Genomic DNA, 12,209 nt, shown 5'->3' on the forward strand with positions numbered 1-12,209 from the left:
TTTATATACTTTGATTACTTGTTCTTGGTAGGCTCGCTTCATGTTTTAATGAAACTTTGTGAGCTTATGTTTCTTAATTCGGTATCAAATGTTTGTGTATAACGCTATGCTGTATGTTTGCCGAAAATAAATAAATAAAAGGCAGTTTTATTATCGCTACATAGCGATCATTTCGAGGCCACCATCGTTGTCTGGAATATACTCATAGGACATGGGATAGGTTTTACTGTAATAATAAATAAAATAATCTTTATTATCAAATGAAGAGAATATATAAGGAAGGGATATCACAGGTTATCCTTTTTAAAGCCCATTTGCATTATAAAAGTTTTAGTTATAATGCCAATGCGTTGCCAAAGGGTTTATTACCCGAAACACAGGCGACGAAAGGATAGGTTCGTGATCTGGTGCGGTGTCATAAATAAAAGGTCAATCTTACAAAATCACATCAATTGTATTTCACCAACATGTACATTAACGTCTTAATCGAAGCATTTCATTTGCTGCTTACAGTAAGAAAGATACAAGTCTCATATTATTTTTCTGGTGATTTTCCACCGTCTACAAACAAGCCTATTCATAAAGGCGGACTATTATTCCTTGAGATGTTAAATGCAAGTCTATTGAAATATTTAAAAATGTATTAGTATAGTCTTGCATTGACAGGGTTCCATTATCGTTAAACATTTATTTTATTATCAAAACATATAATTCTTAATCAGAGAAAGTAACATCTACTAGTCGTGAACTAAACCAACTATTATAATTACACATCTTACATTTAACATTTCAAAGGCAAACAAAATAAGACGCACACTTTGTGCTCACAATTCTTCATTATTGGCCATTCATTGGCGAACTTTATTCCCACAAGCCCGTTTACGGGCAAAATTCATTGATCGCGATCAATTTCGAAATCTATCAGAAAACTTTAAAAAAAACTCCATTTTATACGTGTTAATTCATGTTATGACAATTTCAAAAGCAATAATTAAGAACATCAAAGAACGTATCAAACAGTACAAAAGAAAGATTAAATATTATGTATCTTCTTAAACATAGCAAGAGGTGCGCGGGCACCCGAGAAAAAAATGCATGCGATATGAGTCTGATAGAAATATACAAAACAAGTCAATATATAAACACACAGATCCGCGCGGTGACAGCGGAAATGTTTACATATCAATAGAATATTCAGCTCGTAGCACGTAATAATGTGATGTTTATAAATAACTACAATTTTGACGGTACTTAATAATACTGACCGGACAGCGTAGCGGCCGTACCATAACGTTATCTTAAATATTTACAAGTAGACAAAAGTATATACAACGTACGTATATGTACAAGAAACACTAAAATAAATAATGGACATATCAATTTGATTGTATGTTCTGAAATACGCAGTATTTAAAGACACGAGGCGTCTCGTCAACAGATACGACACTACAGACACAGAGAAACGAGAACCCAGGACCGGGCCGGAGGCTTCGGCGCGAGGCTTCATAAGCCCGGGACCGAGGCCGACGTAGCGAAAGCAGAATGCAAAGCCGGCCGGCCGTCGTCTGATAGCCTTCGAAATTGACAACTACAAACGGTATAACATTATGACATATATAATAATAATATAATGATAATTACTTCACTTTATACAATACAGCAGCGAGTTTTAAGAGTTCCTATAACGGGCGCGCACTCGCGGATGGGCGTCGCACTCCACATGACTAGCACGCCGCCGCCGGCGCTCGTCTGCGCACCTCCTTACGAAACAACCCAAACGAGAGCTCCGAGGAGCAAACCATAAATAACTACAATTTTGAATGATTCCCAATCTCACAGCGACGACAAAAGAAACAGTCGCTTCCGGGCCGAATCTTTTCGCCGAATGAAACGCAGTAACGGAACTCGAGCCACTCTGAATAAATCGCTTCGTAATATAACGTAAAGACTATTTCCATGCGCTGAACGTGACGAATACAATACGCATCGAGCTAATATATCTGTACAGGGCGCGATGCGCTTCGAATATCCGAGAAACTACATTTTTACAGTCAGTATTCGACTACACAAAATATGTCATGATCATATATAGCATAATACTCGTATAGTGTATAGAATCACAATATAAATAAATGCCAAGTCAACTATGGTTCGGAACCTAAAGGTAACTAAGAAAATGGCATCCGAAGAAATCCCACCGATCAACACAAGTGCGGTCCGCGGAGGCCGCTCACGCCCGTCGAGAACGACTTCAGAACGAAGCGTTTCGCCCTCGCGAAAACGACGACCCCCAAAGTATCAGGACGATAATCATAAAACCTTCGAAAACGGATATGTACTATATTCAGAATATTGCATGTCGCCGCCGCCCAGTACGCTGAACACGGTGCATAGCCGCCGCTACGTATTTACAGTATGTACAGGCGGCCGTCCGCCACGCGCCCGCGGGCGCCGCTCCCGGCGCTCAGAGCCGCCGCGGGAGGGACAAGAGATACAGTCGGGCCTGCGTCGCGCGGCCCTAGGTCTCACGCTCCTTCTTCGGTTTGAACTCCTCGCCGAGGATCGTGGCGATTTCGCCTTGCATGAAGGCCCAGGGCACTGTCGAGTTTGCCAAGGGACATTTCTCTCCACTGGGACAGTATACCTGAAAACGAAAGTTTTTGTAAGTATATTTCATTCGATGAAGGAAGCGGTTCCAACGAATGTATAGAACGCTCAAGTGGCGAACGATTTCGACTCCGAAAGTCAGACTCACCTCTGATCCTTGCTGTCGCTTGATGGAGTCCCGGGAGCAGGGGAAGCAGAATTTATGGTGGGGTTGGCTGGGACACTGTACGAAGTGCGTGTCCTCGAGACGCTCCTGGCAGAGCGTGCACTTTAGCAGCGGCGCGGAGGCGGGCGCGGCGGCCTCTGCGCCCTCTCCCGCCTCCGTGGACGATACCGAGGTCGTCGACGACACATGTCGCGAGCCCGACGACCGCCGCCCGCCGTTCGACCCTGCCGGACCGGAGGACAATATTTAGCTACCGTCTGCTAATTCATATTATCATTTTCGACTAGTCATAGAGGTCACGTTTGATTATTATAGTATCGCTTTGGTCAGCAGACTGTAGCTTGAGTGCGAGCGGTCGTCGGGCGCCTCGCCGAGTTCGGCCGGCGCGGCCATCGGACGCCCGCCCGAGTCCGACCATGTCACGGCGAAACGATAGCCGTGACAAACGATTCAACACCGATTAAGAGTTTGTCTGAATTTAAAAACATTTTCTGTTCCGAGGTTCATTGACTTTTAGCTTTTATGACAGTTCGTTGTTAGATATCTACGATTTCCTCTCTCATGACTTGTTTTCATAATTTTTCACACAAGTCTTACCTGATGAATTGGGCGAGTGTTGGCTCGAGCGGCTAGCGGAACGCTGTGGGGGCGGCTGGGGAGGTGATCCTCCGGCTGAACGCGGTGAGCCCGGAGGCAGTGTGTCCGTCACAGACATGAGAGCGGCCATCGGGGAAGGACCGGCTCCCGCTCCTGTAACTGGTGGCGAGCCAGCCGTGCGTCCAAGTGGTGATCCCGCCGAGCCGTTTGTAATTGGAGCGCTGTTAGCATATCCTAAAAGAAATCCGATTCCATATAGTGTTTGCTATTCGAAAATGTCAAGAAAGCTTTTATTTAGGTAAAACTCAAGATTATTTGCATCGAATATTACAAAAGTCGTTATTAAAGTTCCAGAAACATGAGATAACATCATTATATCGACTAACAAACGGATATGTCAAGGAAAATAACACATAAAACGTATTTTGTTACAATTACAAGCATTTATCAAATCAAAGCGACGTATTGCATCATGCTTACTGTTATTTATATAAAATCTGTCGGTAACAAAGCGAAAACGTTCTTTAATCATTCGTATGAAAACGTCATTCTGCTCGTTTATTTTGGCAACATTTAAATAATTCTTGGCATGGAGCGCGTGTCAATAATATGTATACAGCGCCACTTTCGATGCGCTGTCGCGCTCGAACGACATCATTTCAATTTGTCCGAATAACCTCACATTCAATGTTGGATGACACATCGTTTGCGGTGGACCGGCGGATAGTAAACACACGTACACACACGCACATACGGGCTTATAAATAGCTGTGTGTTATTACGCGCTTACGTAGCATGCGCCGATGTGTCATTGCTTGGTCACAGAGTAGCGCTGGATTTTTTGGGCCAACCGAGCCGGTAGACGGGTAGGTAAGTAATAAGTGTGTCTTGCGAGTTGCACACTTGAATGTGCAGCCCTCGTATCGCAAGCGCGGCGTTGCCAAACGTCGCATTCCCGGTGCGATTTCCATACGTGTGCATTTCCCACTAGAGTAATAATTACTTCGTCTATTATATATTCGAATACATTCTTACATTGTCAAGAGGAATGCAGTTCAGACAAGAAAAAAGCAATCATAAGACAATATTGCAAATTCTGGATTGGACGTTTGTTTATATAAAAAAGCTGATGCCTATCCTTCGAATTCTAGCCTTACTTATTCTAACATTGTTGTAAATATGGATATGTTGCAAAATTTTACAGAAATCTATCAAACAAGCCATTTCAAAACCTTATGCTAAACTAACGTTTTGTAATATACTACCCGCAATTTTTACAATATCAAAGGTCTTGAAAAAAAAGGTAACTGTAACAGGCAAAACGTACTGGGGTAACGTACGTGTTGGTGTTTTGTATCGACATGTTACTGCGAATGAAACACAACGCTTCAAATGTCACAATGAAATGGAACGTAAACAGATAATTTATTAGAGTAACGTGCGAAAGGGCGTGAGTGATGGTCGGGCTGAGGGCAGTGCAGCAGGCGCGGCCCATATGGCGGTGGTGACGTCACGCGCGGTGACCTTTTTGGCTGGCGGCTCGTGGCGCGCCGCGCTCCTTACACACACGCCAACGGAATGTGGTCGAGCGACTCTGCCAAGCGTAGGCAGGCGCTATATTTTTTCGCTCGACGGCCTACCTACATACGTACGCGAGCGAAAATGTCGTCACGCGACGTTGCCGCTCCGAACGCTGTCGTGCATGCATTCACGGCACGGTGCCGGCGGTGCCGCGTTTACATTACGTGGGTGTTTGAGCGTAGTGCGGTTGTGTGCGAGAGGCCGCGAGCGCGGGCTCGCTTTCGAGAACGCTCAACCAGTCGGACCGGTTTTGTATTTATGGACCGAGTTAATGCACCTACCTAGATATGAATCCCTTGGCGAACGAACGCTTGCGCAAAACACCCAGCATCGCTCCACGGAACACGTACACATAACTATCACCGTTCTTATCGCGCGAAGCGTGACTTAAATAGCTATTTAAATATTGTTCACGTCTACTGTTATTGATAAACATTAGAACTTTTTCTATATTACATCAGACATAAGTTTTGCTTGCACAGAAAGACGCTTAAAAATAATACTATGCACCTCAAAATCGTTTACCTGTATTTGTTTTTAAGACTAGAAAAATATATTTATTACGATTTTTCGTACTTAGTTGTTTGTAGCAGGCGAGTAATTTTGGAATTTATTGAGAATTTCGTTATTTTTTTCAAATTTTGTTTACCTTTTCGCTTTCTCGAGACAATTTTTATGATTATCCTGAGATCTTCCATATTTTAACATTACCTCGTTTCAATTATCTAAATAATGAATAAATAAATAGGACATGAAAATTTAAAATGTCACCGATAATATGCAACAACACTACATTTGTAATAACGACTTTTGTAAATTACTCGCAATAGCAGAATTATTTAAAACAATAACAAAAATATAGTTGTTAATGGCAAACTTACCATTCGTTTTGAACGAGGATGCATCAAACGAAGGTGTCCGCATTGGGTGTTTTTCTTGCTTGAAAACGCGGTCAGGTGCAAAAGGAGCAGCCAATGAAACCGCAGGCAAGGAGTCACCACGAGTTAGTGGTGGACGAGAATGCTCCTCCAAGAGCCTTTTTGTAGGTTCGTGGTGATTTTGGTGGTCATCATCTTCAATTGGCCTTTTAAGTGTTAGACCAGGAGCTAGTCGAGCTCCACCGTGCGTTGGGAGATGAGCAAGCGGCAAATGTGCTAGTCGCCTGCCTTCGTGTTCTTCCCTTCGACCACCGTATTCTGCCAAAAGACCTGCATTTGCAGGTCTCGAATGATGTAATGTAAATCCAGTAGATGGTGCGTGGTGGGCCGGTGGAGCAGGTTGACCTCGAGCTGTTGTTTCGGCTCCATTCTGATGTGCTTCTAATGGCGCTCGATGAGCTCCCTTGGCATGCGAGGGACCACGGCCCTCTTGGAAGCCGTGGGCGCGCTTTAATTGTCTCGCTGTGTCCAAAACTACTTCAATCCGATCTGCACCTTCATAATTAACACATCCTCGACATACCGCTTCAGAGAATTCATGTAACATCGCCCACGGCATGCGGGGCAAGTCACATAAGTAGCAGTGCTGGCGCTTCTGCATCACCGACATCTCGCCGCCGGATAGAATACGGTGTGCGAGAGATCGGCCGTCGTCACTCCCCTTGAAAATTGTCACAGATTTATATTACTCGTAACGAAAAACACTGTCACCATGGTACACGGGAACACTAGAATCACATGTAACGCGTTAGCTTTTCGACGGTGAGGCACTCGCTTCGTTAGCGGGTCGGAGAAAGACTGAGCTGAGCAGCGACGGGTGCGGCGTACGCGGGGGGTCGGGCGGCGGCGGCCATTATCGAGCGGTGACGTCAGCGCGCGCACCGCGACGCGCCGAGGACGAGCCGTTAGCCCGACGCGGATGCGCCCCTCTTGCCCCCATACCATACCCCTCCAAACCCTACCGTACTTATCGCGCGATAACGAACCCGGTGCATGCACAACAAACCAGCAAATGGAGTAACATTACTGGGTTACATTTAGTAGTTAGTATTACAATTCGAATAATTATTTGAATCATAATTTCATATTTTTATTAATAAGGCTGACAACCCGACGCAAAAAAACCGACGTTTACGTTGTAATCAAATCGGAAACAGATAATGTTGTTACGTTAGTCAGCATAAGCAGGTATGTATATCATACATCAATTTACTAACAAAAGTGATTCATGCATCAACAGTTAGGTAGGTACTTTATAAAAATAGAAACAAAATATCAAAACAAAGGAAATATTGAAAACTTGTAAGTTTAAAATTACAAGTTAAATTAAATGAAGTCTTCCAGCGCTAACTAATAAATAATTAAGTATAATATTAATTCAATCGCTAAATCATAGAGTCCGCTAAGATAACCGATATTATTCAACGAAAGTAAACAGCTGCCGTTGTAGAATAACAATTAGTGCTAAGCGTACAGCCGACGTGCTCGATGCATTAAATTTCAATCTATTCTCACTCGGTTTCCTTTAAGGCGGCTGGGTTTTAAATTATTATTATTATTGAAGTCAAGCAGTACGATCGGATCCGGCTGGAAGACGGGAGCGGGGTAACGCGAACGGCGTGGCGGCCATCTTGAGACGTGACGTCACGTGACGAGTCAGCCGAGCGTGCAGAGCGGCAACGTCGCATTTGCCATCATGTTGCCGCTCATTTATGTTGTGTTTTAATAATAATGAAGTCTCATCGCTTTTTGTATGCGTAAGATCGGGAAAAACAGTTATGCGGTCAGGTATAATCAAGACTACGGTGGTATCGAAAACGTTAAGGTAAAAACGGCTAAAGAGACGAGCTCAATTAAAATTTGCAATATTATAACGTATTCTTTACCCATCGATTTTTTCGTTGAATCAATATTGAAATTGGAAAACTTATCATATTTCGGACGTTATTGGTGTAATATGTATGTACTTAAGAATGTATATACCTAAGAACAAAACAATTTGAGAAAATGAAAGTCTTTTGTTAATCACTTCTAGAATACCTATAGTTATAGATTTTAAAGTAACATAATCTTTTTATTATTTGATAAAATAAAATGAAATGACTAACTTACAAATATCCTGTGTGATTTGAAAAACCCCGTCATTTTTAGCAATTTAACTAAAAGTCAATTGAACTAATTCACTTTTACTTAAATTTGGTTACCTTTCTGTTTGTGATGAAATAAAACTGAGTCGAATCTGATTAGCTGATTGCGAATTCGCTTGTATGTAGAACTTTAAAAGGAGCAGATGAAGTTGGGCGCCTAAATAATTTACCTAATTTACGTACGTACGTACTTTGCTTCGTATGATATAATGTCATAATTATTAGCCAACTGCTATTCACTATTGGACATGATCCTTTGCCATAAGATGCCATAGCGCTTGATTTTTCGTCTTCCACGCACAGTCCTGGACTTCTTCGGATAATTCAATGTACTGACTTGCTATACATTTCATACATGAATATAAATATATGACATATTAGTTTGCACGGCGAAACATAATCTTGATAGATATTCAGTAAACGACTCAAAATATGTATAGTCATAATTGTTAAAAGGTCAATATTGAACACGCTATGCGGTATCTGATCATTCAAAATATAAACTGAACAACTTAATATGACTGCACATTAAAGAAATGAATACAGATTATGTAGCAAACCATCATAATATAAATGGGTTAATTAGATGAAAAAAGTACTTTATATTATGGCTCAATAACTTTCGGGGAAGTGACATACAAATACGGCATATGGATTAGTTTTGGACTACTTAGACACTTTTTCATTAATCAACTAAAGTAATTTGAAGGCAAAGCAAATGTCAACCTAATTTTATATCATTATTGCCTATAGACATACAGAACTATATGAGAATTCTAGACCAGTGTGTTACTGGATTTTCTTGTTCATCGCCATGGCCTCTAAGATGATATGTCCCTTGTACGTTGGCAAATTAAAATATACTAATGTTAATTGAATAAACTTGTTTCACAATAAAATTAAGACGAAAAGAAAAATATGTAAGTGTAGGGTAGTGTTTTATTTGTATTTATTCTAGTTTACATTTAGTTAAACCTAAATCATAACAGTTATCGGTGCAATGAACCACTGCGGCAGTGCGCCTGCGCGGAGCTTGTCTGTCGTTTTAAAAAGCAGCACGTGCCAGCTATGTTTATTTACATCTACTGAGAGGGCACAGACACACAACCGGATTAGCGACGTTACTACTTACATTAGTAGTAAATATCAAAACATTATTATATAGATCACGCAATTATTTGTAACGTAACTATGAATATTCAACAGCAGTGCTTATATTTTTTTAAGAAGATTACATCAGAACTGTAATTGATGTGAAAACTAGTATGACCTAAGCTGTGTCTAACGGTTTTTTTTAAAACGTAACATTATGATTATATATTTTTTGAAAAATTCAGAACTCTGTCTTTTAATGTATATAATCAGTGGTATCATTATATAATAATAATTCTTTAGTCGTAACTATGCATTCTGAATTTGTTGCAGCAATTATAGAATGTGATTTTAAGTTACAAGTAACGATGAAAGAGTGTTATGGTATGATCAAAATATATATACATATGTTGGCGTCGAGTGAGCGTTACATGGGCGATACGCCCTACCAGTTGGGGTATTGATTTTCGTGAGCTGGCGATCTGTAGAATTTAGTAATGAACTCTTACGTAACGCTACTCTAACATAAATAACTTACTGTAACGTTATTTTTTAAACGTGTTTTTTTTAAATAGTATGACAGAATTAAATCTTATATTTTGTAATCTATACTATAATAAATGCGAAAGTAACTTTGTTTGTCTGTTGGTCTTTAGCAGCCAAACCGATAAACTGATTTAATGAAATTTAATACCAATCGAGCTTGAACTTCAAAGGGTTTCTTTATGTCCAACACTTGACAATCGACCCGTAAAACGAGAACGAAGTCACCAGCAACTACAACTTCTAACATCATTTTATCAGCTTTGCAAATTTTGTAATACTTTTCCAATACATTTAGTTTAATATTAAAGGTTTTGCAAAATGAAGTGTAACGATTACACGCATTTTCCTATCTCGATTATCTGTGTAAGTTTCTTTTGTTCCAACGATACCAGAGCTGTCTCCGGTGGCTATAGACGATTCGGGTCCGCCGGATCGATGGGAGCGCAGGGCGCATGCTTGGGTCCACTCCCCAACACGTGTCACTGTTTATTTACCTTACTTATATCAATAGCTATGTAATCTAGTACATTTTGATTCATTAGGTCGCTATTTGAATTTAGAATATATATATTTTTAAAAAATATTTAAATATTTTGATATCAATAGTATTGCCATACTGCAAAATATATATATATAAAGATAATATAAAAAGTAAATAACGTCGGCTAGAAATATGTATAACATAAAAAAACCTATTTAACTATGACTCATGTCGGCTTAGCCTTGAAATGCACTCATTGTTACAATGGTGTGAAGATCTCGAAACGAGTTACTTTAAGAATGGCATAAGGGGAATAGCGATGTGTGACGTCACGATTCCGAGAACTGCCGAAAGAGATACGGGTAAACCGATGTAAACAATAACAAGAAGAATTCAAAATCTTATTATATTAATCTCAAAGTACTTAGATAATTGTGGATATTAAATATAAAAAAGCACGGACTTTGTATGCATTGATTTCTAGGATATACCAAAATTCGATTGTAATTTACAGACATTCTCTGTAATTAAAATTATGAAAAAGAGTAACCTGTTGGTTCTTCTCGGTATAATATACTTTTCGAACATTTTAATTACTGCAATATGGCGATGCTCTTAAAAGTCTTTTTAAGAGCATATTTATATAAGGAATATTTCGTTCAATGCTTTCATTTATTGATTGACCAAGTAAAAATAATAGCCAACGCTGATTGAATTTGATGATTATGGTTATTAACCATAATTTTTACTGTTTGATTTTGATTCAGCCATAGAGACATGGAGGCGATTACCAGCTCAGACTAGCTAACTACGTAGTAGATGTTCGTGCACAAGTGTTCGCGCAAACAATGGTGCACTTTCTCCCTTCTCTCTCCCACTCATAGTTCGATGGGAAGGCAATCGCCACGATCGGGGAGAGAACAAACAGAGGACCAACTGCTTTACATAGCATGGCAATGTAACCAACTTTCGAATAAGGGCTGCTACTAATTTACTGGCAGACTCATTTTAATATTTATCGGAATGAGGTCATGAACAGCAAGCCATTCAATATAACCAAAAAGAATAGGATATTTAAGAAAAAGAAACGTAGCAGTTCTGAAAATAACTCTGTAATTACGTGGTGGATAAGAGTAACTACTGAGTTTCTTTCCGGTTACGGTTTCCGAACCAGTGACTTCAACTCAATAATGTAATGTGGCGATTCAAAAGTGCAGAGTATTTGAGTAAAAAAATTTTGATTTCATTTAGTCTATATTAATATTATAATCAAGTATCAAAGTAACTCTGTCTGTCTGTATGTTCTTTTACGACCAAACCACTGAACCTAATTTCATAAAATTTGGTATGAAGCAAAATTAACTTCAAGAAAGGCTACTTTTTTGCCTAACACGTGACAACTTACACCCCAAAAACGCGAGCGAACTCGTGGGCTACCACTAGTAGATGATTACTCTTTAAAGCTTCGTAAAATGACGAAGCAGATAATGCCTGCGACTTAAAAAAAAATTTACTATTTAAAACAGTTGAGTCCTTTGTGAGTGATTTTTCTACGAAATGTGTAATTTTATAAACTTGATAAGACCAATTATGTAATATATGATTCTCGTGCAATGGATTTTGAAAACGAATGAATGAATGGAAAGGCGATGTTTCATTTGAAAAGCTCGCACGGCAACAGTCATTACGTCAAAATACAATCGATAACACGCTCTGATAACACATGTATCGTTCGATTGTATTTGATAGATTGTTCGCAGAATTGTCTTTAATTAGAACACGTAAAAATCATAACGATAGCGGTTATTTGAACTTAGTTAACGTTATTTGTTCGATAAGAGATGAACAACATAGACAAATAAAAATGGACACATTTGAGGTCACATTAAATATGAAAAGTATATGGTTTATATAGTATTAAGGTAAGTATGACGAAATATAAACATCACAGGGATACGACATTGACCGAATAGATTTGCGAGTTATTCTTACGCATCACATTTGGTCGAATATGTATGGTTCTAGACCTATCATAACGTTCGCGAGTCGTTTAC

The 12,209-nt window shown here is 39.7% G+C and overlaps 2 protein-coding genes across 4 annotated transcripts in view; both read right to left on the reverse strand.

The window, feature by feature from the left end:
• Positions 1-12,209, reverse strand: part of LOC124535524 — a 113,818-nt gene that overhangs the window by 4,773 nt on the left and 96,836 nt on the right. The window lies entirely within an intron of this gene.
• On the reverse strand, positions 436-6,703 carry LOC124535526 (interferon regulatory factor 2-binding protein 1). Its single transcript, XM_047111745.1, has 4 exons — positions 5,833-6,703; positions 3,371-3,604; positions 2,756-2,997; positions 436-2,644 (listed from the first exon to the last, which is right to left on the reverse strand). The coding sequence occupies exons 1-4, from the start codon at positions 6,497-6,499 to the stop codon at positions 2,519-2,521; spliced, it is 1,269 nt and encodes a 422-aa protein (XP_046967701.1). The 5' UTR covers positions 6,500-6,703; the 3' UTR covers positions 436-2,518.

The sequence above is a fragment of the Vanessa cardui genome, chromosome 15 (assembly GCF_905220365.1).
Source record: "Vanessa cardui chromosome 15, ilVanCard2.1, whole genome shotgun sequence".
Classification (NCBI taxonomy): domain Eukaryota; kingdom Metazoa; phylum Arthropoda; class Insecta; order Lepidoptera; family Nymphalidae; genus Vanessa; species Vanessa cardui.

Bases quoted from the DNA above. Each gene is read 5' to 3' on its own strand.
- LOC124535526 (XM_047111745.1), bottom strand. From the start codon at position 6,499: ATGTCGGTGATGCAGAAGCGCCAGCACTGCTACTTATGTGACTTGCCC. The intron at 2,998-3,370 runs GTAAGACTTGTG...CCGGTCCGGCAG, and splicing joins ACACTCGCCCAATTCATCAG to GGTCGAACGGCGGGCGGCGG. The intron at 2,645-2,755 runs GTGAGTCTGACT...TTTCGTTTTCAG, and splicing joins AGCGACAGCAAGGATCAGAG to GTATACTGTCCCAGTGGAGA.